At 42.4% G+C, this 27,683-nt stretch overlaps 1 protein-coding gene across 1 annotated transcript; it reads right to left on the minus strand.

Annotated features, from left to right (window-relative positions):
• Positions 1 to 1,771: 1,771 nt before the first annotated feature.
• PRDX6 (peroxiredoxin 6) lies at positions 1,772 to 27,203 on the minus strand. The gene is made up of 5 exons (XM_073593217.1): positions 26,989 to 27,203; positions 22,503 to 22,659; positions 12,525 to 12,671; positions 12,284 to 12,430; positions 1,772 to 2,471 (listed from the first exon to the last, which is right to left on the minus strand). The coding sequence occupies exons 1-5, from the start codon at positions 27,078 to 27,080 to the stop codon at positions 2,340 to 2,342; spliced, it is 675 nt and encodes a 224-aa protein (XP_073449318.1). The 5' UTR covers positions 27,081 to 27,203; the 3' UTR covers positions 1,772 to 2,339.
• Positions 27,204 to 27,683: the final 480 nt, after the last annotated feature.

Here is a 27,683-nt window from a genome sequence, read left to right on the forward strand (position 1 = left end):
AGGGGTGTCCCAAAAGTACATCCAAATATGACAACAAAGTGGTATTTAGAACTCATGTGTAATCATGGTAAATGAACTATATCCAATATTGGAGGTCAAAAAGTGACAGATGACCTCTGTAAACTAAAATATACTGAATTGCTTACGTGCATTGAGAAAGATCCTGTTGAATAATACTTCTCAATTGAGGTCAAAGTCTGATGTAGTTCTCATTTATGAATACAATATGGTGCATGGTTGACAGGATATGACGAAATAGGATTGCAAGCAAACGATGAGGAAAAGGATGTGGTAATAAATGATAGTAATGTGTAAAGGCATGGTAACTGAATAGTCGCAGTGTGTGTGAAACTATTAGGCTCTGTTCACATGTCCACGTATGGGGGCAACAAGTGCAGTAAAAACCCACAAATAGAATCGGGGGACACCTGTCACCCAAAAGAAGAGAAGCTTCTGTATTTCTTTTGCACGACAGGTGTCCCGCAATTCTGTTTACGTGTTTTAATTTGTTGCCTGACGGATCGCGGGAAAACAACATCATCATGTTTGGGGTGCTATTGGAATCGATGGGCAACGCACCTGGGATGCATGGGCGTCATTTATTTTTTTTATACACATACACATATATATATACACACACACACATATATATATATATATATATACACATATACACACACACATAATTTTCAGAGTTGTCACATGGTACAATATGCTTTCACATGCAACATTTAGTGTGCATCTGTAGTCATATCATGAACTTTTAGGCCCCTTTCACACGGGTGGACTGTTCAGGTCTGCCCGTCAGTTTTTGGGCAGACGCTCCATGGAGGTCTATTGAGCGACGGATGTCAGCGGCGATGTCTGCTGACATCCGATCCGCTAAAATCATATGGCAAAACGTTCGCCATCCGTCCTGGCGGATCAGATGAAAACGGACATGCTGTCCGTTTTCAATGATCTCTCCATAGGAATTAGCGGCGCTCAACAGGCCCCTCCCCGCTCAGTGAGCAGAGACAGACTTGTCATCCACCGGCTCAGCGGAGATCAACGGAGAGATCTTCCGCTGAGCTGGCGGACTCTGCTGAAACGGATCCGCCTTGTGTGGAAGGGGCCTATATTTTAGTTTGTCAGTGTTTACCCAATGTCTTTTTCAGTTGTAAAAGTGATATTTATCTTGCATGTATTCATTTATTACGATTTGTTTCTTTTCTTCTATCAATTCGTTTTGTTTGAAGGTTTCACTTGGTGAATATTTGTTTTTGTGTTTATACTTGTATGTTTTGATTTAATCATTGATCAAGGTTGTCACCTGCCTCTGATTGACATTCCCCCAGCACCTGCACAGGGGATAGATCTATATAACACGTATCAGTTAGGCATATCTTTGTAATGTTTAAGCACATTTCTGTTGTGTGAAACAGGTCTACCTTGACCACTGCTGGTGTCATTTTGGATGTTTTCATATTCCAATAAACTTGACTTGGAGCCCACGTGAGGTGCAGCCCTTTCTTCTTTTGATGGTTTCTTGCACCGGGCTCCTGAAGGTTCTAGTTAAGCCCCTGGGTCTTATGGATATCATGAGAAGAGGTATCCTTAACATTTCAGTTGTTTAGCGATTTTGGGAATCAAGCCACCTCATCCTCTACAAATAGATTATCCCCACTGCATCACCTCTTGTAGGGTGACTTCAAACCACACACAATGTCTGGAGGTACATTTATTACCAGCATGGATAAACAGTTTTGAAAGCAATTATACAAAAGATCAATTTCCAGTTCACATGAAGCATTTATTTGACAAAAATTATTTCACAGGTAGCCCAGATACTTGAAAGGCAAACTTTCTGTAGTGAGTACAAATGCCTAGATGGTTTACAAAAGACTCCTGCAAATTTTTATTTTTGGAATTCAATGGAAAAATATCTAACACAAGAGAAAAAAAAAAGCCACACTGCTTTAAGAGCATTGTATTTGGTCAAAAGGCACTCAATGGCTGGGATAGGCTTTCAGGGGGCTTGATACCCCTTTAAGCCTCCTGCTAATCAGATCGTTAAGTCTCAACATTTGTGTAGTAACAGTAGTGCAATGCAGACCGGAGATTTGGTGCAGGCCAACATAATTATACAAAGCCTTACATAAAAGAAAAGCAACTATTCATTTACGATAGGCATAATGTTAAGCCACAAATACAAAAAAATTACATAATGATTCAGTCATTTTTTTGTGGGCTGAATTACTGAAATGTGAGGCGATCATACATAAACATATTTTATTATTTGTGTAAAACCTGGCTTAATCTCTTTTCACCACCCATCAGAAGTGGTTCAGCATGGAAGATTAATGTGGCTGAGCAGTATACCGCATGTATTTCTTCCCAGAAGGCAGCTCTTTGGTGAAAACGCCACAGGTGAAGATCTTGACAGCGTCTGCCTCTGGTACATTTGGTGGAACCATGACTCTGTCTCCAGGCTGTGTGAATGGAAAAGCACATGGACTTTGTTATGACAGGTTGTATACAGGGCATGTACAACACAAGGCTTGCTGTAGAGGTACTCAACAGGAGGGAGGAGCACCAAAAGAGGGACACGAGGAGGATCTGGGCTGCTATGTGCAAAACCCACACACAAAGCAAGTATAAACATTTTTTTTTTTTTTAATTTTGGTTAAAAATAACACAACACACACACACTTTAGTATCACTTTAAAATTACTCTTCTGCATTAGGCACCGTACTCATGGGGGCATTCGTTCTTACAGTGTAAAAAAATGGGATGTGTTTCGGTGCTTGCGAGGCATTGATTTTGGCAGGCTGCTGCCAGGGGCACCAAAATACGCTCAATTTTTACACTGTACAGACAAACATGCCTGTGCGCATGAGGCCTTAGAAAGTTAAAGTAGAACTATGGGCAATTGTAAGGGAGGGTTATAAACGTCAGACCTCCCCCCCCCCCCAATCTCTGTCCCATTGCGGAGATTTCCCTTCACTTCCTATCTCAAAGCCAAACAGGAAGTAAGAGGAAATTCCTGCAAATTAAGGGAATTCCTTGGGGATCCCCTCTATTACTTTTCTGGGGACAACCCAAAGTTTTGGGATTTTCTTTGATACTTTCAATGATAATAGTAAACAGCACAAATTAGAGAGGCAATCTCCCCAACGGGGACACAGACCGCAATACAAATTGACAGGTGTTCTAATCTATCCAAAACAACAAGAAAAAAAAAAAAAAAAAAAAAATTTGCCTTTAGTTAGTTATACTTTAATTCCAAGTTCATTCATTCACAAAACCCGGTTTTCATGGTGTACTGTATACCAAAGTGCAACACATGGAGCATTTTTATTAAATTTGTACAGTCTTGATGTGTGAACCTAAATCATATCAGAAAAAAATAAATAAATAGGGTAGGTTAATAAGTTGGTATGGTGTAGGGTGTCTGAAGGCTCTAATTTATAGGCCGCACTTTTAAAATAGGGTTTTCCAGCTTATTCTAAAATATTTTCAGGCACAGTATGCCAATTTTCATTAGAAAATAAAGTTGTAAAGATGTACAAAAACTAATTACACCCAGATGCAGTTTAAGCCCTGGTTCACACCAATGCGTTTTGATAGAAAAAAAAAAAAAAAAAAATTTGCATGATAAGTCACACCCCATTAGCAGAATTGAAACTATTCAAATCGTTGCGACTCAAGGTCACGACTTTGAAACAAGTTCCTGCACATCAAAAATCGAACTGATCTGCAGCTTTGAAATCATGCCAAAGTAGCGCAATTTCAAAGCCGCACTGGTGTGAACCACAGCCTACCTGCAGCCCCAAAGCCAGTCACCTTCATCTTAGAACACAAGGGCAGCACAGTGGTGTAGTGGATAGCACTTTCACCTATCAAAAAGGGTCGCTGGTTTGAATCCCGACCGCGATACCATTGGCCTGGAGTTCGCATGTTCTCCGTGTGCCTGCGTGGGTTTCCTCCGGGTACTCCGGTTTCCTCCCACACTCTAAAGACATGCTGGTAGGTAAATCGGATCCTGTCTAAATTGGCCCTAGTATGTATGAATGTGTGTTAGGGGTCTTAGATTGAAAGCTCCTTGAGGGCAGGGACTGATGTGAATCTACAATGTATACGTAAAGTGCTGTGTAAATTGACGGCGCTATACAAGTACCCAAAATAAATAAAAAAAGATTTAATGCTGTAAAAACATGAATGACAAGGGTGGTAAACCTGGGAGGCGTGACTTGTGAATAGTGGGAGCTCCGAGACCAGCCTGAGAATTCGTCAGGATCCTGAATAGCACCTGTGACTAAGACCCATAACCCAGAAACGAACGCTCTCGGCGGTGGGATGAACAGCAAACACTCGGCAGTGGACCGTCTCAAGGAATTTGCAAGGACAGACAAGCAGGACGGTGGGCGAAGCCCCCACAGACACGGAGTGGCGGACCACCAGCTATGGAAGCCCAGAAGCCCTGCATGCCCCAGCCTGAAAAGCATGAAAAGAAGGAGAAGCAGCCCAAGCTGTCACTGGAACAGATGAACTCGCAGCTAATGGAAGCCATCCAGCTAAGTAATGCAGCCCTGACAGGTAAAATGGATGAAATTAAAATTGATATCGGACTGATCAGGCAAGATATGCATAGCATGAGAGATAGGATGGCAGTGGTGGAAAACAGGATAACTTTATTGGAGGATGCTGTTAATCCTATACCTAAAAAAACAATAGCAAAAAAAAACAGATTGTTATATTGCAACAAAAAACAGACAATTTTGAGAATCGGATGCGCCGCAACAATTTAAGAATAGTTGGATTGCCAGAGAAAGTGGAGGGGTTTAATCCAGGGGACTTTATAGAGAAATGGTTAAAAAACACGTTCCCAGATATGGAGGCATCAGCAACATTTGCAGTTGAGAAGGTGCACAGGGTGCCTGCAACAACGACAAAACCAGGGTTCCCCCCCCCCCCGACCTTTGCTAGCACGCATGTTGAACTGCAGAGATAGAGATATAATTCTGCGGAAGGAAAGACAAAAAGGAGAGATTCACTATGAAAATAGCTAAGTGTCAATATTTCCGGATTTTTATTTAGAGTTACAAAAGCAAAGAGCAACGTTTTTTTTTAGATAAAAAGAAGGCTGAGAGAAGCAGGAATTGAATACTGTATGGCATATCCAGCACGTCTAAGAGTGGAGGAAGGGGGAAAGACTATGTATTTTAGTACAACGGAACAAGCTAGAGAATGGATGTGGACTATTAAACCTACATCTAGATAAGGGGAAATATAGGCTTCTGTGGAAAAACTTCCAGAAAAAGACGCTACGAGAGGATTAATTCATATTAGAAGTGGGGGTGGGGAAAAGGGAAAAGTTTTTTGTTTTTTTTTTTGCTTTTGCTGTGAAGGGCATGGATAGATTGCACTGGAAAAAAAAAAAAAAACCAGAGTACACTGAATGAGCATGATTTTGATAAGTGTTAAACAGATATTATAATTAGATAAGGAGTACACATAAGTATTGGATATAATAAGGTTGTGGGGGGGTTGGAGGGGGAAAAATGGGGAGCTGAACACAAGAGGAAGGAATAATGGAAACACCGTAAAAACACAAGAAGACACGTACGAGGGAGGGGAAATAGGTGACACATTTGGGTTTTTTTCGTTTTCTTTTTTTATCCCCCTTTTCTCATTCTTTTTGCCCTATGCGCCCCCTTTTGCCTGCCTTTGCCCCACTATTAGTATGGTGGGGTGGGTCGGGAAGCAGAAAGGCTAAAATAGATACGAATTACCTACATAAGAGCAGATGCATTATGTCGGTAATGCCCTAAAAAAAAATTTTGTGTAAGAAAGTTGAATGAATGAGGGGGGAGGGGGAGGGGAGAAGAGTCACAAAGGAAAAAAAAAAAAAAAAAAAAAGAAATCAGGTTTTCGGGTCAAGGAAGGGAAAAGCAGAAAGAAAACATGAGTAATCAGTGCACTTTTTTTCATGGACTGTGAGAGGTTTGGGTACACAATTAAAACAAATACAGGTCTTTACAGAAATTAGCAAGGTACAAGCTAAAATAATTTGCATCCAAGAGACACATTTAGTTAAAGAAAGCCTTGATCTTTTGAAAAAACCCTGGATTCAATGGTCAAGTCATTCATGCCATACAACATTTTCAAGGGGGGTTTCCCCTATTGTGGTACGAACGGTAACTTGGGAATGCATCAGGGTAAAGAAGGATCCGGAGAGGAGATATGTTTTTGTATTTGCCCTGGTGCAGTCACTGCCATTTGTTATTATGGGTATATAAAACCCCCCACCTGCTACAATGAAAGTATTAAAAGAGGCAATGATATTTATGTCAGAACATCCAGACGCACATGTTATACGTATGGGTGATTTTAATATGTGGTTAAATCCAAAATTAGATAGGTTTGGAAAAAACATTCAAAGGGGAATGGTGGGGTCTAAGTCCTTGGAAAGGTTTGCAAACGAAGTTGGATGGTTTGACCTGTGAAGGATTAGAAATCCAGATACCAGGACATATTCTTGGCATGCACCAGGGAGGGGGTGCATGTCTAGAATCGACCTGACGATGGGAAATGAGAAGATACTCCCGATGGTGCAATCTGTTAAATATATGTCTAGAGGGGTGTCTGATCACTCTGGGTTGGTCTTCGAGTTAAAAATGGGCTCTAGAGGAAGGAGTCCGGGGGATAGGATTCAATACCACTGGTTGACCCAAACTGGACCGAATGATAGAATACCAGACCAGATGGTAATGTTTCTGTAAGACCATGGGGAGAGAAAAATGGAAGGGGTGCTCTGGGATACCTTTAAGACGAATTTAAGAGGGATAACTAGATCTACAATATCATATATAAAACGCACTAATAGACAGGAAGAGGAGGAATTGGCAGAGATGCGCACATGCAGAAGCTGAGTTTGTAAACAACCCCTCGAATATAAATCAGATAAGGTGGGCAGGATTAGAACATCAGTATAAAAATCAAATATCAGTTAATGCCAAACGTAAGAGGTTCCAGCAAAAACAAAAAAAGATTCAGCAAGGACATCAATTAAACAGGATTCTAAACTATTTGATAAAGCAACAGACAGCATCATTGGGGATTTCAGAAGTGAGAAATGAGAAGGGGGAAATGGTGAAAACAGCAGAAGAGATACTTATGAGATTCCAAAGATACTATGTCAATATGTATTCTTCAACATTGACTTGCAATGGAGAAGAGATAGAGAAATATCTATAGGACCTAGAATTCCTTAAACTAAACAGAGGAACAAAAAGAAGGGTTGGAGAAAGATTGAGGAAGGGGAAGTGCGAGAGGCTATTTTTTCCATGGGTAAGGGTAAAGCTCCAGGACCGGATGGTATACCGCTGGAAATGTACCAGAGATGTGCAGATATATTGGCACCAGCCCTGACTAAGATGTATAGGGAAGCATTTTCTCAGGGAGAGATGCCCCAGTCCATGTATGAAGCAACAGTAATATTAATACCAAAACCAAAAAAAGGACAGATCCGATTGTGCGTCATACAGACCAATTTCTTTGCCGAATATCGATTAATAATAATAAATATTAGAAGAACCCAACTTATTGTACAGCTGAGAGAGTTTATTCCGGAGACAAGTGCCTTGGCATCGGTGGATACGGCCAAGGCATTTGATTCCATAGAATGGGAGTTTTTACAAATAGTGCTGAAAAAAAAAGTGGTTTTGGGGAAAAATTTAGGAAATGGGTAGGAATATTATATAAGCAACCATGCTCAAAATTATTAATAAATGGAATAGTATCGCCTACATTAAAATTATATAGGGGAACAAGACAGGAATGCCCAATGTCCCCTCAACTACTTGCCCTTGCAATCGAAGCATTGGCAAATAGATTTAGACAATCTAAAAAGTATATAGGGATTAAATTGGGGGAAAAGGTTGAGCACATAGGGTTATATGCAGATTACATCATATTGTATATGGAGGATGTGCATACCTCCCTGAGAGAGGCAATGAATATAATAGAAAGATATGGGATATTTTCAGGGTTGAAGATTAATTGGCAGAAATCTGCTTTGATGCCGCTTGGACCAGGTAATGGCAGAAGACCCCAGACCCCACAAAAAAAATGGTTGAAACATTCAAATATTTAGGAGTAAATATTACCCTGGATCATGCCGACTCTATTAAAGCTAATATCCTTCCTGTGGTAGAATATATTAAGAGAAAACTGACAATATGGGTAAAATTACCAATATCAATGGCAGGAAGAATACAGCTAATAAAGTTGATTGTGCTTCCTAAGTGCCTGTATGCGTTTACACATTCCCCGGTAAAAATACCAAAACAGATATTTAAAGATTTGAATTCTCAGATGACTAGGTTTATTTGGGCATATGGTAGATGTAAATTAAAAAACTTAACACGCTACAGAGACCCAAAACAGCAGCAGGGTTGGCGCTCCCGGATTTATATTTATATTATCTGGCAGGGCAACTGAAACTCTTAAGCATTTGGGTAAATCAGGAACAAAAAACAAGGATAGAGGATTATTTATTAAGTAAGATGCAGGTAGACGATCTTCTGGTGGGATTAGAAACAACTGACTTGAGGAGAGTGGGAGTTAGAATTCCCCTTCTAAAACCGGCTAGGGCAATTTGGAAGGAGGCAAAAAAAAAAAAAAAAAAAAAAAAAAAGAAGGGATACGCAGATATCCCACCAGAAACTGCCTTATGGAATAACCCGACATTTGAGCATTTGGAAAAATTTGAGGGAAGTAAATTTTGGAAACAAACTAAGGTAACAAGCATTGGTCAGCTGTATGCTAAAAATATAATATTGTCCTATGAAAACTTGTGTAAACAATATAATTTAACAAGCAGTTTTATAGATATTTGCAGTTAAGGCAGGTATTACAGGTACAGTTTAGAAGTAAGGAATTAAAAATATCTAAATACCCCCTTATAGGTATTTTGAGATCACAGGGACCAAAGGGATTGGTATCCAAATTATACTCACACCTGTTACAGAATAAAATAAGAGGGGAACCACTGGGAGTAAGAGATAAATGGCAGATAGCTGTTCCAGATATGAGTGATCAGGAATGGGATGAAGTCTGCTCCTCCCACTTGAAAGTATCCCCAGCAATGAATAATAAGATAATTCAATTAAACATAATACATCAGACCTATTTGGCTCCGAATAGGTTATATAAAATGGGGAGGATGGCTACACCTGAATGCACAAGATGTGGGCAGGGAGGAGCAGACTTCCTCCATGTGATGTGGTATTGTGACAATATAGGGAGGTACTGGCAGCAGGTGGTCAGGAAACTGGAAAAAGATATAAATAGATCTGTCACGGGTATGATTGAACTTTGTTGGCTGGGAGTATTGGAAGAGAAGGGTGAGAACAGAGACACTAGGATGTTTTTGTGGGAAGCGTTATTTTTGGCAAGAAAACAAATAGTAGAGAAATGGATTCAGCCAGACCCACCGACATTAAATCAATGGGTAAGAGCAGTAAATCAGATCCTACCATATGAGAAGATATTGTATGAACAAAGGGGAAATGTGCAGAGATATAAAAATATATGGTAAAAGTGGAATAGATCCTATTTAACAATGGATATGGGAATACCTGAAAATAGAACATAAAAGTGACTATAAGTGGTTGAGTGAGAATGAAAGGAATTGGAGAGATTGGTAGTAGAATGAGAAAAATTTGGGGATTTATTTATATAGTAAAGAAATAAAATGTAAAGATATGTAAACTAACATGTATAGAAATGTAAACTAACATGTATAGAAATGTGTAATAAAGAGTTTTGAAAAAAAAAAAAAAAAATTATAATATAATATACAGGTAAAAGCCAGTAAATTAGAATATTTTGAAAAACTTGATTTATTTCAGTAATTGCATTCAAAAGGTGTAACTTGTACATTATATTTATTCATTGCACACAGACTGATGCATTCAAATGTTTATTTCATTTAATTTTGATGATTTGAAGTGGCAACAAATGAAAATCCAAAATTCCGTGTGTCACAAAATTAGAATATTACTTAAGGCTAATACAAAAAAGGGATTTTTTAGAAATGTTGGCCAACTGAAAAGTATGAAAATGAAAAATATGAGCATGTACAATACTCAATACTTGGTTGGAGCTCCTTTTGCCTCAATTACTGCATTAATGCGGCGTGGCATGGAGTCGATGAGTTTCTGGCACTGCTCAGGTGTTATGAGAGCCCAGGTTGCTCTGATAGTGGCCTTCAACTCTTCTGCATTGTTGGGTCTGGCATTCTGCATCTTCCTTTTCACAATACCCCACAGATTTTCTATGGGGCTAAGGTCAGGGGAGTTGGCTGGCCAATTTAGAACAGAAATACCATGGTCCGTAAACCAGGCACGGGTAGATTTTGCGCTGTGTGCAGGCGCCAAGTCCTGTTGGAACCTGAAATCTCCATCTCCATAGAGCAGGTCAGCAGCAGGAAGCATGAAGTGCTCTAAAACTTGCTGGTAGACGGCTGCGTTGACCCTGGATCTCAGGAAACAGAGTGGACCGACACCAGCAGATGACATGGCACCCCAAACCATCACTGATGGTGGAAACTTTACACTAGACTTCAGGCAACGTGGATCCTGTGCCTCTCCTGTCTTCCTCCAGACTCTGGGACCTCGATTTCTAAAGGAAATGCAAAATTTGCTTTCGTCAGAAAACATGACTTTGGACCACTCAGCAGCAGTCCAGCTCTTTTTTTCCTTAGCCCAGGTGAGACGGTTTTCGCGCTGTTTCTTGGTCAACAGTGGCTTGACACGAGGTATGCGGTAGTTGAAACCCATGTCTTTCAAGCGTCTCTTGGTGGTGGATCTTGAAGCACTGACTCCAGCAGCTGTCCACTCCTTGTGAATCTCCCCCACATTTTTGAATGGGTTTTTTTCACAATCTTGACTAGGGCGCGGTGATCCCTATCGCTTGTACACTTTTTCTGACCACAGTTTTTCCTTCCCTTTGCCTCTCTATTAATGTGTTTGGACACAGAGCTCTGAGAACAGCCAGCCTCTTCAGCAATAACCTTTTGTGTCTTTCCCTCCTTGTGCAATGTGTCGATGGTCGCCTTTTGGACAGCTGTCAAATCTGAAGTCTTCCCCATGTTTGTGTAGGCTTCAGAACTGGACTGAGAGACCATTTAAAGCCCTTTGCAGGTGTTTTGAGTTAATCAGCTGATTAGTTTGTGGCACCAGGTGTCTTCAAAATTTAACCCTTACACAATATTCTAATTTTGTGACACACGGAATTTTGGATTTTCATTTGTTGCCACTTCAAATCATCAAAATTAAATGAAATAAACATTTGAATGCATCAGTCTGTGTGCAATGAATAAATATAATGTACAAGTTACACCTTTTGAATGCAATTACTGAAATAAATCAAGTTTTTCAAAATATTCTAATTTACTGGCTTTTACGTGTAATTACACACAAATGACAAATGTATAATATTGTCCATTTTTCAATAGGACTTATAGGAGTTGGGAAGCTGGATAAAGAAACCAAAAATAAAGAGCATCAAAAGCCAAACATCAAGCACCAACATAATGCAAATATTCATTTATTAGAAAAATAGGAATTATAAAATTTGGCAGAAACAAAAGTGTGGACTGAACCCCATAAATAGCCAGCAGCAGAAAGGAACACTGGATGCTCCACAGACCACTTATTGACTAGCCAGATCTGGTGATAGTACATACTGAACTTGGAGTTTGAAAGAGGCTGGACAGGCAAGTGAACTAAAGCCGGGTACACAAAGGCCGAATGTCAGGAGACATTTGCCGGTTCAAAAAAAGTCCGACATTCTGCGTGTATGTATGTATGTATGTATGTATGTATGTAGGTCTGGCCGGCTTCTGTCGGATGAGCATGCTGGAAAACCAGCAGCCGACTGACTCCTGATCCGTGCTCTCAGCCAATAGTGGACAGTGCTGATCAGTGTTTTCTGGAGGGGGGGTGGGGGGCGCGGGGCTAGGGGCGTCCCCCTGTCAGAACACAACAGCTTAACGGGGGGGGGGGGGGTTGGGGTGTGTGGGTGTGAGATTACTGTACTAATGTCGGATTGTTAGTACAGCAGCTCCAACCTGGGCTGTCAGTTTGCATCAGGCTATAGCTTTTAAAAGCTCAAATACATGTTTTTTTCACATGCTGCCTATAGTGTCATAGTATGAAATACAATATACTACAAGTGCAGTGAAAGAAAAGTGTTGCAACATGTGTGGTCAGCATTAGAACAAGTCATTGTTACCTTCCAGTCCACGGGGGTTGCAACATTGTGGTTTGCCGTCAGCTGCAGTGAGTCTACAACCCTCAAGATCTCATCAAAATTTCTACCAGTGGTTGCTGGGTATAGGATAGAAAGCTTCATTTTCTTATCTGGACCAATAACAAAGACCTGAGGAAATACAGAACAGAGGATTTAGTAATTACACATCACTGGCATTAGTTGGCATTTACACATTAATGCCCATTATCTTCAAGATACTCACACATCGGGCAGTCACTGGCATTCCCTGAGAGTCCTTCTCATCAGGGTCCAGCATACCCAACAGTACAGCAAGTTCCCTTTTAGGATCTGCAATAATTGGAAAGGGCAGAGTCTCCGTTGGCTCATCACAGTTGTAAGAATTTATGTCCTGGGAAAAAAAAAAAAAAAAATTAAAAAAAAAAAAAAAAAAAAAAAAAAAAAAAAAGGACAGAGCCAAGAACTTTAAAATTAGCATATTAAAAATAACAGTGGAACTAAAAAAAACTCTTTAACTGGTATCATAAAAAACAAACAGGGGGACCAAGAACTTTGGCATAGTTTAAGCAGTTTTCAGAAATAGACCATGGCTGCAAACATTTTACCAAATACACTTGCAAGGTTTGCAGGGGTATGGCAAAAGGGCAGTGCTAGGGCAAATAAAGGACATCTTTACTAAAAAGTGCCAACTTCACCAAAAAATATTGATTAGCTTTAGAACGTATCCCCCTTCCAGCAATCTACCTAAAAATACTTACAGTAACCCTAATCCCAGGATCCCCACTATGTGGACCTGTTCAGCACCACACAGCTTTTGCAGAATGAAGTACTGGCTGCATCGAGCTTTCCCCATTAGCTGTTTGCCATTAGCTGTTTGCATTTATTTCTATAGCTGGTCTGTACTACTGGCAGCCATCCAGAGGACAGATACAGCCATATAAATAAATGGGTCGAGTGGCACTAGGGAGGTGGTCAGGATTTTTTCTGCAAAGGCTGTGTGGCATAAGTCAGGTGACATAGTAAAGATCTCGGGAGCGAAGCTGAAGGCAAACACTTTCTGTAGGTGGCTGCCACTTAAGAGTGGTTTAAAGGACAATTTTCCTAGAAAGAAATTTGTCTTATATAATACTCTCTCACATCAGAATGACTATGTGAAATCCTGGCACTGGGTACAGTGTCCCTCTTTCCATCTGCAAATACCAATATCTTTATACAGTCATAATTTATCATAAAAAGGACAGTTATAGGTTAGTAAAAGCAATACTAGTAGGGGTGCACATCTTCACTGGTCTCACGATTCGGATTACAATTATCCTGTCCACTATTCGATGATGCATCGAAAAACTCGAGTTTTTCTCCAGGGGCCGAGGGATGGTGGAATCAGGGACACAGGCATAGTGGGATCAGAGGCACAGGGGTGATGGTAGTGGAGGGATGGGATCATTAACATTGGCACTCACCTGCTCTCAGTGTCAGTCGATTTCCCCTCCTCCATGCTGCTCAGTGTGTCTTTGCCCTTCCGGTGCCTCCAGTGAAGCCTTTCCTGATGTCGGGTCTCCTTGAGCTCCTCCCCCTGCACTGTACTGGCTGTCAGCTCATCAGCTGACTTTCTGCTTCAGTGAAGGGGCAGGGGCTTTAATCACCATGCAGGCTCTGCCTCAGTGTTTCTCTAGGAGAGGCAGAGCACTGCATGGAGGGACGGATGACGTCACCAGACATCCATTCAGCCGACTTGCACCATCATGAATGTCTGAATTGCGATGCATCAATGCTGCGATTATATTCCACACCCCTAAATCCTAGGGCATTGCGTTGATCAATGGTTGTATGCCAACCAATGTTTAACAACAAAGCATAGGCTGAAATTTACATCTGATTTTGGTATGCTGGGTCTTGTTGTAGTTTCCATAAAAAACACACTTTCAATAGGAATGAATGCAAACATGTAAAATCATACTGAAAACTTCACCACATGAAAGATGCAGGTGTGTAAATGTCAGCTTAGACCAGTGGTCGCCGGATGCTGCCCTTTGCCTGCTTTTATCTGGCCCTTGGGGCACTATTGCAGACAATGACCTCAACGATGGGGCACAATGACACCAACCATGAAGCCCAATTCCTGCTAATGACACCAATGATGAGACACATTCCTACCAATGGCACCAAAGATGGTGCATGGTTTACTTCAACTGATGCTAGGCCATGTTCTACGCCAAATGGCCACAGACCCCCCTAAAGACTGAAGGACAGTACACCAGCTTTTTATTTGAGCCCCTACCTTAGACTGTATATTATACATATTCTTTCTATATACTGTACTGCATTCTCTTACTCGCTCTCGTTTCTCACTTGCTCATGAATAAAGGAACAAAGTCTTTAATCATGGCAGAGGTCACCTCCTAAAACAGTTAATGCAGGACATGTGGAAGTGGTTACAATGCGTCTCCTTAGATTCTGACCACTTTTTTTAAAAGCAAAACAAGTAAGGAAAGTAGACCACCACCAGTATTAAACCCTCTGCGTTTTTTCCTTCTTCAAATGACAGCAAGTCTGTCAAGGGTAAAGAAAATTTAATATGTGTATGACCCCATCAGAACAGATCTTGATCTTCCGCAAACACAAATCTGGTGCTAAAAATGACCAGAACATCATATCAAGCAACAAAGAGTCCTCTTTTCTCTTTCCTTGTGTGGAGTGCTCAACCATGTCTCGTCACTGCAGCTACTCAAGCCACCTGACAGAAGTTTTTCCCCGAGGCCTATCGAGTATTAAAGTCTATGTATGGTCAAAATTTTAAATCATATTTATTTAAAGATAACTTTAATATGCGACAAAAAAAAAAAAAAAAAAAGTGGAAACCTTAATTTCTACATCAAATTTCAATGATTTCTAGCCTCCTTTCACACTGAGGCAGTTTTCAGGCATTTTAGCACTAGCAATAGCACCTGTAAACCGCCTCCCATTCATTTCAGTGTGACTTTTCACACTGGGGCGGTGTGCTTGCGGAACGTTAGGAAAAGTCCTGCAAGAGGCATCTTAGAGGTGGTTTGGGAGTGCTGTATTTAGCGCTCCCAAAACACCCTGCCCATTGAAATGAATGGGAGCGCAGCTTGAGCGGCACTTTAACGCTAACATGGTTGTGGCCCCAGTGTGAAAGGGGTCTTAAAGATCTTTGAAAAACAGCTAGGGGTAGATGGTGCAGGGTGTGCGCTAATGAGATCAGCTGGTCAACTGAGTATTTAAACAGCTGGGTTTTTTTTTTTTTTTTTTTTTTTTTTTAACGCTGAAAAAACAAAAAGCAACAATTTTGGGGAAAGAAAAAAAAAAAAAACAGTAAAAACAAAAATGTATTCATCAATTTAGATCAATTTGTATTCTGCTAAATATTTTTTTTTTGTAAAAAAAAAAAAAAAAAAAACATCCCAATAAGCGTATATTGACAAAAAATAGGGGATTAATGGCATTTTTATTATTTATTTACTAGTAATAGCGGTGATCAGCGATTTTTAGCGTGACTGCGACAATGTGGCAGACAGATCGGACACTTAATGGACATTTTTGACACTTTTTGGGAACAAGTGACATTATTACAGTAATCAGTGCTAAAAATATGCACGGTTATTGTACTAATGACACTGGCAGGAAAGGGGTTAACCGTGTTCCCTCACTGTGTGTTCTAATTGTATGGGGGAGGGGCTCACTGGGACAACACACAGATCCATCTTCCAGCATAGCAGAAAGTCAGGATCTGTGTGATCTCCCCTGTTAGAACAGAGATTTGCCTTGTTTACACAGGCAGATCCCCATTCTGTCACTGCGGAGAACGATCGTGGGTGACCGGCAGACAGAGTCCGTCAGACCCGCTGATTGGCTCCCCCGCTGACCAATGGAGCCCCACAGATCGCCATGTATGAGCCCCACGTATACCCATGGCGATTTGCGCAGTTGAGCCAATCTGCTACAGTATAACTGCAGGGGCTGGTCAGCAAGTGGTTAAAGCTGATCTTCACTGCATCTAAACACAACAAACCAAAAACACCATTTAATTCACTTTTAAATATTTAAAGCAAACTCCCCCATTCACGTATCCATGCTTCATTTTTTTGAGAAATCACTTTGAAAAGCAACCTGCTAGCATTTCTGGTTGTGGCCATCTTGAGTAAGGGCAGATGATTCATGCAGCATTTAGTTCCTGGAATCCATCTGCCCTTAGCTCAAGCATGCATGCAGGAGTGTGCGCTTTGCTGAGAACCCCCCCCCCCTTCCTCATGAAGACTCCTGGGGCATATGACATAATTTGCCTTGGCAAAAAACAAGGCAGTAACTGAAGAAATGTTAACAAAAACATTTTTAAAAATTGTAAATATGTTATACTTTCCTATTTACTAATGCTAGCAGCATGAGGGTCAAAGATAATCAATGTTGATTGGGAGAGTGAAGTTTCACTTTAAATACATCAAGGGAGTGAAGAACCTTAAAGCAGAGTTCCACCCAAAAACGCCAGAGCGGAAACCCTCTTTTCAGAGGGTCCCAGCTCCCACTTCCTCCCGGGGCTCCGCAGCGCCGGAAGGGATATCACCTCTCCCCCCTCCTTCTCGCCAATCATCTGGGACATGTCAGATGATTGCGGCTCGCGCATGCGCAGTGCATGCCCACAGTGACAATGCCAATGCCGTAGAGAGGAGGGGGAGACGAGCGGGGCTTAATTCCCGTGCATCGCTGGACCCTGGGACAGGTAAGTGTCCGATTATTAAAAGTCAGCAGCTGCAGTATTTGTAGCTGCTGACTTAATTATTTTTTATTGGAATTCCACTTTAAGGAGGGCAGTTTTTTTCCAATAGGAAACCAAAATAAAGTACACGAGGACATGACCCCAAACTGGAGGAAAGTTCAAAACAAAATTTTAGACGGTATTTTTTATTATGGAAAGGGTAGTTAATGCTTGGAATAAACTTGCAGCAGAGGTAGTGAGACAGTAAATGGTTTCAAACATGCTTGGGACAAACATAGATCTATAAATCAGACAAAAAAAAAAAAAAAAAAAACAAACACACCACACTATGGACTACTGTCTTTTCTGCCGTCACTTTTCTAGGATTCTAGGTGTGTAATTCTTGCCTACTTTACACAAAGAAAGGCATCTGGGCATACTAATTCACACCTTTATGACACAATTCTTCTACAAAAATGATCACCCTAATCAAATACAGTGGATATAAAAAAGTCTACACACCCCTGTTAAAATGTCATTTTTCTGTGATGTAAAAAAAATATATTACAAAAAGATAAATAGTGTGGTTGCATAAGTGTGCACACCCTCATAACTGGGGATGTAGCTGTATTCAGAATTAAGAGATCACATTCAAACTCATGTTGAATAGGAGTCAGTACACACCTGTCATTTAAAGTGCCTCTGATTGACCCCAAATAAAAGTTCACTGTGCTAGTAGGTCTTTCCTGATATTTTCTTATGCTGGCCATACACTATAGGAGAAAAAAAAAAAAAAAAAAAAAAAAAAAAAACACCCCACGCCCTAAATTCGGTCATTTAGACAGTTCATTCATTTATCGGCCAGTTAATGGACACAAGAATCGATAATCGTTGGGACGTTTGAGCCAAAAAAACTAAGGACAAGTTTGGAAATTTTCTGCCGAACAAACGATAAATTGAAAAACGTTCATGTGTTTCCCATGAATAAGTCGATTGCGACGAAACATGTCAGGGCGTGGATATACGGCAAGCACCTGAAGCTTGACGCAAGACGTGACACGCTGCATCGAATGGTGGACGCTTGAGACTAGGAGTGGATGAGACTGCACAGCTGTCACACTATCCTGGGTCCACCGTGACCACTATAGATCGCTTTACCAGTGCATGGAGTTTATGTTACGATTTCCTTTGGAGTGTTTTTTTGGCCTGCTTTGGTTTTTACACACGAGTGCAATGGTGTGCGATGGTTTGAATTTTTAATAAATTTGCTTTACTTAATCACACTATTTGGAGCATTTTTTGGAATCTGGAGATCACATTTTAACCCCCCAATAAGGGTGGGTTGAGGAGAGTTATGCCAAACACGAGAGTGGGAGGTAATTGTAGTTGGTAAAAGCAAATCTTTAAGTGGGAGTGAAAGCACAAACACTGAGGTGTGGTGGAAGATCAAACAACCACCAAGAGTTTTCATTTATAGATTTTTTTTTTTCAGACCGTTCATCGGAATATTTATGAGCTTTATGTCAACACTTTATTCATTATTCTCACATCTGTCACAGGGTGTGTTGTTTTGAACATTATGTGATAGGATGTGTTTGCTCACCAATAACTTTTTTGTTAGATCACATTTATATTGTGACCGAATTTCAATGAGGGTATTATTGTCAATATTCACACATATATACCTTTACTGTTCATTTAGATTGATCAATGCTTTCATTAGCACATTTTTATTTTTTTTATTTTTTTGAGCGTTACTATTTACTCCACTCAGTCACGTATTTGTTACATATTAAGTGGCAGCTATAGTTTATTTAAATGATACTTTTCTCACTTATTCAGAAGCGCAGTGAAGGTATCACAGGGTGTAGGGCGTTAGCGTGTGAACTATCAAATGAGAGTTCAGCCAACTGTATGGCTGAACTCGCATAGCACAGACATCACATGTGACAGGCACCTGCAGTGCGGGTGCGAATTACCGTATTTATCGGCGTATAACACACGCCGGCGTATAACACGCACCCCAAGTTTAGGAGGAAAGTTTAAGGAAAAAAACTTACATTTAAATGCCCATCAATGCAGCCTCATCAGTGTCCATCTGCAGTGTTGTCCCCCAGTGCAGCCTTGTCCCCCAGTGCAGCCTTGTCCCCCAGTGCAGCCTTGTCCGTGTCCATCTGTAGTCTGTGCATCTTTGAAAATGGCGCCGCCGTTCTCGGTCGCTTTCGGCCATTCTCGGCGGCTCTCGGCCGCACTCGGCTTTCGGCGGCTCCCGTGGGACTACGAGAGGCACCGAGAATGGCCGAAAGTGGCCTAAAGCCGTCGAAAATGGCCGAGAGCCGCCGAGAATTGCCGAAAGCGGCCGAGAACTGCGGCGCCATTTCCAAAGCCGCCGAGAAAAGCTAAAAGCCGTTCAGAGCGGCCGAAAAGCTTACAATCGGCGGGGGATCGGCGTATAACACGCACCCACGATTTTCAGGGGAAAAAAGTGCATGTTATACGCCGATAAATACGGTACATGCAATGTCTGAGATCACATATGTGTGAACCTGGGCTAAAAGGTGGAAACATTTTTGAAATGATTTATCTGTCACATTTTTTTTTTACATCACAGAAACCTGACATTTTAATAGGCGTGTAAACTTTTTATATCCACTGTAGCTGCAAATAAAGATACACAGACCATGAGCTCTTTAGAGATTATGCAGGATTGTGTACGCCTGTCACATAAGCAGCAGTCATCTGACAGATATCCACAACTGTTATTTGCTCCAGTTGCCCCAGGCAGGCTCACACCTGATGGCTTCAACTAGAGAACCATAACTTGTTTAACCACCTCAATACTGGGCACTTTCACCCACTTCCTGCCCAAGCCATTTTTCAGCGCTGTCACACTTTGAATGACAATTGCGGTCATGCAACACTGTACCCAAATGAAATGATTTTTTTCCCCCCACAAATAGAGCTTTCTTTTGGTGGTATTTGATTACCTCTGCGGTTTTTATTTTTTGCGCTATAAACAAAAGAGCGAAAAAAATAAATAAATATCGCAATAAGTGTACATTGATTGGTTTGCGCAAAAGTTATAGCATCTACAAAATAGGGAATAGATTTATAACATTTTTATTATTATTATTTTTTTTACTAGTAATGATGGCGATCTGCGATTTTTATCATGACTGCAACATTATGGCGGACACATCGGACACTTGACACATTTTTGGGACCATTCACATTTATACAGTGATCCATACTATAAAAATGCACTGATTACTGTATAAGTGTGACTGGCAGGGAAGGGGTTAACACTAGGGGGTGATCGAGGGGTTAATTATGTTTCCTAGGGAGTGATTCTAACTGTAGGGGGAGGGGACTCACAAGGGGAGGAGACCAATCGGTGTTCCTCTGTACTGAGAGCATACCATCGGTCTCCTCTCCCCTGACAGGATGTGGCTCTGTGCGTTTACACACACAGATCCTCGGTCCTACTGTGTTACCGGGCAATCGCGGGTGCCCATCGCGGCTGCCAGGCACACGCATCGGGACCACAGTGACACGGCGGGCGCACACACACACGCCGCCAGCGTGCGCCCCCTGGTGGGCTGGGAAGGCGAGGGCGTCATACGACGCCCTCCCAGAACGAGAGCCGTGCCACTTGGCCGTCATATGACAGCCGACGGGCGGAAAGCGGTTAATAGAAAAAAAAAAAAAAAAACCCACACACCAGACTTCGGACCAAACTCGCACAGGACCCTTTTTATGGTACGCACCAGAATCGGATCGCATGGGTGTACTGTTCACACCCATGCAATCCGATTCATGTCCAAACTGCGATATGCAATCTACAATGGGGATGTCATTAACATTGTATTGACACTCCCGGCAGTGCGCATATGGCAGTGTGAACTGCTGTGCGTTGAGGGAACCCGCAGTGGATTCGCAGAGTTCCCGCATTGCACAAGTGTGAACCGAGCCCAAGTGGAACTGCATCTCTCAATCAACTTTGACTATTTTTAATCCTTATGCTGCTAGCATCAGTAAATAGATGGGAAAGTAAATCATATTCTGTTCCAACCCTTTTTTTCACATTTCTTCAGTTACTTTCTGGTTTCCATGCTTGGTCAAATGATGTCATACATCCCAGGAGTCTTCAGGAGGGGTTTTCTAAGCTAAGCACACCCTCCTGCTCTTATGAGCGAAGGGCATATGGATTTCAGGAAGTAAATGCTACATAATTTAGCTCCCCTTACTCAAGATGGCCACACTTTGTTTTCTCTCTCTTCCCTCTTGAGGCCCCCCCACTCACATACATATGTACAAATGTAAATGCATGCGTCGGGGGCGCCTGCACGTTGATTGCGATACACATATTGCTGCGCACGTCGGAGTGAGAGCAATAATTCTAGCACCAGACCTCCTCTGTAACACTAAACTGATACCTATAGGGGGCTTTTGAAGTGTCACTTATAGAAAATATAGGGTACTGAAGTTTGATGCTATTTCACGGGCGCACATAAATTTAAGGTTGGACATGCTGGACATTTACTCACTCGGTGCAACCTCGTCTTTTAGATTCTACCAAAAATTGGGCTAGTTGATGGTGTTGGTTTGCCTTGAAATTTCACTTGTGTGTTTTCTACTGAAATGTTGCCTTTCCTAGAACTTTGCAGTAATAACGTGTGACATAAAAAATTGCAACTATCTTAATTTTATTTTCTAGAATGTCTACTTTCAAAATGTATATAATGTTTGGGCGTTTTGTGTAATCTTCAGGCCTAAGGCTTTAATGTCTAAAGATGAAAAACGGCGCACACACACACCTCTCCTAGCTTCCATATAGGACTCAATTCTGAGCCTTTCCTCAGTTGAATGTTATGTGGTCAAGGTCCACAATCTGCTGGGGTCTACTGATGTCATAAAAATTAAAGTGTTTGGCTCCACATGGAAGGAGTTGTCTTTGGGTGCAATTGAAGACAATAATGAGCTGAATATTATTACTACCATTAATAATAAAAAACACACACACTTTTTTTGGGGGGGGGGGGGGGGGGGGGGGGGGGAGGGGGGTTGGCTCGGGTACCTGGTTTTGACAGGTACCCTCTCCCACTTCCGGGCCTCTCCTCCTTTGCCCTGCTGCTTTCTGGGACAGATAGAGGTCCCAGAAGATGGCTGGGCCATTCAGAAAAGCGCAACGCAACTCGTGCATACGCAGTTGGAAACAGGCTGTGTAGCTGCAAGGCGGCACTTCCCGTTTCCCTTACAGAAGACGGCGCCTGCACCCAAAGAAGACATTGTGGGATCCCTGGACAGGCAAGTGTCCTATAGTAAAAGTCAGCAGCTTTTTATTTATTTATTTTAATTTACAGACTGGAACTTCTTAAACTGTAGATTTATTTTAATTGCAACAGCAGCCTTTATTTATTTATTTATTAAAAAAGGGTCAGAGTTGCCCCTGACTGTCCTATCTCTATTTCAGTAACAGCCAGAAAGGAATACAAATACACAAATATATACCTTGCTCCATCCCAGATGGTCTTCCACACTGTCTATGGACAAAGCAATCATGCGGACATTGCGTTTCTTGAATTCTGGCGCCAACTTTACTGCCCGTCCGAGCTCTGTGGTGCAGACTGGTGTATAATCTCTTGGATGTGAAAAAAGTACACCCCAACTGAAAAGAAAGAGAAAAAAAAAAAAAAAAAAGTTTAGTTAAAATTTTGAATTTATAAGCGTTACATGCCAACTTACCACATGAATGAATATGGACCACGTGCGTTCAGGGCCATGCACCGCACCCACTCCTGCCCACCTGTCAAAATTCAACTGCATCTGCATTCACTTCAATAAGCTGCCTTGCCACACACACACAAGAAAGAAGACTACACTAAACTGGCAAAGTCACAACCTTCCAAAACTAAAAAATACACATGTATGATGTCTGATCAATGCAGAGGGCATTCACACTACTTTCACGGAGGCGCTTTGCAGGCTCTAAAGTGCTAAAAATAGCGCCTGTAAAGCTCCCTGAAAGAGCCGCTCAATGCATTCCAATGTGAAAGCCCCGAGGGCCTTCACACTGGGGCGGTGCACTTGCAGGGCGGTCAAAAAAGTCCTGCAAGCCGCATCTTTGAAGCGCTGTATTTACCGCTCCTAAAGCGCCCCTTCCCATTGAAAACAATGGGGCAGCGCTGCAAACCTGCCGCCCGCCCTTTTTCGCCCGCTAGCGGGGGTTAAAACCACCCCGCTAACGGCCGCATAGCGCCGATATAACAACGCTATATTTAATAAATCTCATGATCTGCAATTTGTGGATAAAGTCCTCTGCAGCCTAAGGGTTCAGATCTACCCATCTGCAATATGGTCTTAGTCCTGCATGGCTTCCTTTAACCAACCTATGTAGATGTCAGGGACAGGGGGGGTCAGGAAGGAATTTTTTCCCCTGCTGTAGAAAATTGGAGCATGCTCTGCTGGGGTTTTTTGCCTTCCTCTGGATCAACTGTGGGTATAGAATTGGGTATATTGGATTATACGATATTTTTTATTTTATTTATTTATTGTTTTTGTGGTTGAACTGGTTGGACTTGTGTCTTTTTTCAACCTGACTAACTATGTAACCTATCTTGCCCTAAACCAGTAAAAACATTAACAGGCACACAGATATCAAAGATGCAAAATATCATGCTCTCCAGACAGCAAGCCTAGGAGTAATGCCAAAAATGCCACAGGGTTAAAGGGCTGTACAAGTTTGCATTCCTGCAGTGCAAAGCACAAGCTGAACTATTTAATCTGGTCTGAGAAACTATGCTCGATATGCCTACTAAATCTGCAACATTATGCAAACTTTACACACACAACAAAGTGCAAACCACCACCTCTTCTTTATTATTTTGCAAATTCTATACATAGGAAGCACGCAAAAGTACAAAGCTGAACTCAAACTCCTGTAAAAACACTTGTACCCCCTCCTTACCGTAACTTCCATAGTTATGCAAAAAACTGATGAAAATTGCTGTATGAACATTTCAAACTGATACTTTGAGACCTGAAGGTGGTGTTTTTTTATCTTACGAGGTATAGGGGGCCTCAACTGTGGCCCCCGACCTCAAAGAGGGCCATACAAAATGTTCACTATATGTAATGCTAGAGAGGACCATCAGACATACTACAGGAAATGATGGTCAAAGACTGGAGACCTGCTGGGTCGATGTCACAAGGGGGTGGGTCACCAAAGGATCCCCCCCCCCCCCACGTTGAGGGCACGTGGCCTGGTATGGTTCATGAGTGGGGGGAGGCTGATTTGCTCATCCCCCCCCCCCCCCCCCTTTTGCTGACCTGCATGCCATTTTTATTTATTTTTTTTTGGTGTGAGGTTCCCCATAAAATCCCTGGTCTGGTATAGATAGGGAAAACCCATGCCCCCCCGCCCCACCCCGCCCCTTTACTTTTCATTGCCAGAATTCTTTTGTTCACATTCAGGTGTCAGTGGAGAAAATCCCATCAACATAAAGAGCAAGTTTAATTTTTTTTTTTTTTTTTTTATTAACATGTTATACTTGCCTGCTCTGTGCAATGGTTTTGCACAGAGCAGCTCCGATCCTCCTCTCAGGTCCCCTCCCTCCTGCCAAGTTTCCCCCATAGCAAGCAGCTTGCTGTGGGGGTACCCGTGCAGGCTCACTCCCGGGCTGCTGTTCTGCGTGTCCATTTAAAACACAGAAACGCTGCCCAGGGCCACCCTTTCTCTCTCTTTCCATTGGCTCACAGGCTGTGAATGACACAACCAATGAGAAGGGAGAGTCCCCAGAGAGCTGAGGCACATCACTGGACAGGTAAGTATTAGGGGGGGGCTGCTGCACACAGAAGTTTTTTTACCTTCATGCATTTAAAAAAAAACAAAACACCTTGAGCCTTTTGAAACACTTTCGTTTCTCAGACTCCAAAAATATAGCCTGGCCCCTCACCAACAAATACATGTTCTGTGCAGTGAAGGGTACTCTCAATTCATAGTGAGGAAGCTGGTGCTTTTATGAATGTACGGGAGGCAGAATATTATATATATTTTTAACCTTCATACATTCTATGCCTAAGATAAAAAAAACAAAACACCCCATACATCTTTTAACCACTTCCCACCCAAAGCCATCATATGACCACCTGGACTTTGAGAGATATCGTTTTTTATAGCCAGCAATTCCCTGCAGCGTAAAAGCGATCAAAGCGGCTGTTTAGCCCGGTGCTTCTCCCGGCTCGTCCGTGTTTTCAGGGTGCTGGAGAATGACAGCGCTAGTGGCGGCAGTTTACCATAGAGCTGACTGCAGACCAGATGGTCCCTGGCCATCTCTATGGCCTTTGGAGGTCACGGGGTCGCTTCCGATGCTGGCAGATGTAAACACTGCCATTTTTTTCTTGCTGGGAAGCCTGAGATCAATTATTTATTTTTTTTATTTTAGGTTTTTCAGTATAGAGGAGAGATGTGGGGACTTATAGACCTCAGATCTCTCTGGACCTGTCATGCCCTATTCCTTTTGCAAGCGATGTTTACATTCCTTGTAATAGGAATAAGAAAGTGATAAAAAAAAAAAAAAAAAAAAGTAAAAAGGAAAAAAAAATAAAAATAAAAAAAAAGTGGCGCAATAATTCTAGTCTTCTCCTCTAACTGTAAACTGGTAGCCTGTATTTTTTTTTTTTTAAAGCATAACCTATAGAGGTTTTTGTCGCTATTCCACGACTGTGCGCACTTTTAAAGTGTGACAGGTTAGGCATCCATTTAATCGGTGTAACATCTTTCACATTATAGAAATTATTATATATATATATATATATATATATACACACACACACACACACACACACATACATACATACATACATACATACATACATATATATATATATATATATATATATAAAAAAAAAAATTTTAATTCATTAAAGTGTTTTTTTTTTCTAAAAAAAAGTAGCTGCGGGGGTGGGTGGGGGTGATGTTTGTTGGTGGGGGGGAATTGTAAGGCGTATGATGATGAGCAGGAATTGTAGGGTGAAGGATGATGGGGGGGAGGGGAATTGTAGGGTGAAGAATGATGGGGGGGGGAGGGGAATTGCAGGGTGAAGGATGATGGGGGGGAGGGGAATTGCTGGGTGAAGGATGATGGGGGGGAGGGGAATTGCAGGGTGAAGGATGATGGGGGGGGAGGGGAATTGCAGGGTGAAGGATGATGGGGGGGGGGAGGGGAATTGCAGGGTGAAGGATGATGGGGGGGGGAGGGGAATTGCAGGGTGAAGGATGATGGGGGGGGAGGGGATTTGCAGGGTGAAGGATGATAGGGGGGGGAGGGGAATTGCAGGGTGAAGGATGATAGGGGGGGGGAGGGGAATTGCAGGGTGAAGGATGATGGGGGGGGAGGGAGTTGCAGGGTGAAGGATGATAGGGGGGGGGAGGGGAATTGCAGGGTGAAGGATGATAGGGGGGGGAGGGGAATTGCAGGGTGAAGGATGATAGGGGGGGAGGGGAATTGCAGGGTGAATGATGATGGGGGGGGGGGAATTGCAGGGTGAATGATGGGGGGGGGGAGGAATTGCAGGGTGAATGATGGGGGGGAGGGGAATTGCAGGGTGAATGATGGGGGGGGAGGGGAATTGCAGGGTGAATGATGGGGGGGGAGGGGAATTGCAGGGTGAATGATGGGGGGGGGAGGGGAATTGCAGGGTGAATGATGGGGGGGAGGGGAATTGCAGGGTGAATGATGGGGGGGAGGGGAATTGCAGGGTGAATGATGGGGGGAGGGGAATTGCAGGGTGAATGATGGGGGGGAGGGGAATTGCAGGGTGAATGATGGGGGGGGGGGGGGTTGGGGGGTTGTAGGGTGAATGATGAGAATTGTAGGATCACATTGCTGAAGAAATCCGGTGCTATGTTGCAATGATCCCTCCACCCTGTCTGCTATAGCAGGAAACTCTCATGTAGCTCTCCGATCCTAGTAGAGAAGGATTGCAGACTACTCACTCATTTCCCAGGAATTCGTACAGTTTGATCCGGCCGATGGTGGTGTCAGCCTCGATGTTAGGGAAGTCTTCCCCGAGCAGTACTCCGGGCATGGCGGCTGTCACTTCTAGTGATGAGGGACACGTAAGAATGACAACTCAGTTAATACGATAGTCCGGAGCATGCGGGGCCAACCGGGAAGGGGGAGGGGCTTATGGCTTGACTTTGGAGCAATGGTGGGCAGACCTTAAGGGGCGTGTCTCAGTGATAGACGTTTTAGTGTGTGGTTGGCTCTTCTCCTTCCTCTTTGGATTGGTGAGTCAGATGAATGCGGACGTGATAGCTGTGTGTACCGGCGGGGGGGGAGGGGGTCACAGACCGGAAGATTGAATGTCTTCAGAGACTGATTAATCATTAAAGCGGAACATTACCCATAACAACTTGATAACAAAAAATGTTTTTTAGCAAGGAACATACATTCCACATTAATATTTATACTACCAATATGTTCGCTGTAAATTGCCTCCAGCATTGTTTCTTCTCGCTTGGAGCTGCCATTTTGCTGAAGCCCAGAGCCCCTGAACAGCAGTAAATCCTAAAGTGGGAACTAAACCCAATGATTTAACCACTTCAGCCCCTTTTTTTGTGATATGGCGCTGCGTTACTTTACTGACAATTACACAGTCATGCAACGCAGTAACCAAACAAAATTGATG

The sequence above is a fragment of the Aquarana catesbeiana genome, linkage group LG07 (genome assembly GCF_042186555.1).
Source record: "Aquarana catesbeiana isolate 2022-GZ linkage group LG07, ASM4218655v1, whole genome shotgun sequence".
Lineage (NCBI taxonomy): Eukaryota > Metazoa > Chordata > Amphibia > Anura > Ranidae > Aquarana > Aquarana catesbeiana.

Coding starts and splice junctions, on each gene's coding strand:
- PRDX6 (XM_073593217.1), bottom strand. CDS start 27,080: ATGCCCGGAGTACTGCTCGGGGAAGACTTCCCTAACATCGAGGCTGAC. Junction 22,660..26,988: donor TACGAATTCCTGGGAAATGA/GTGAGTAGTCTG, acceptor CTTTCTTTTCAG/TTGGGGTGTACTTTTTTCAC. Junction 12,672..22,502: donor ACCATCTGGGATGGAGCAAG/GTATATATTTGT, acceptor TTTTTTTCCCAG/GACATAAATTCTTACAACTG.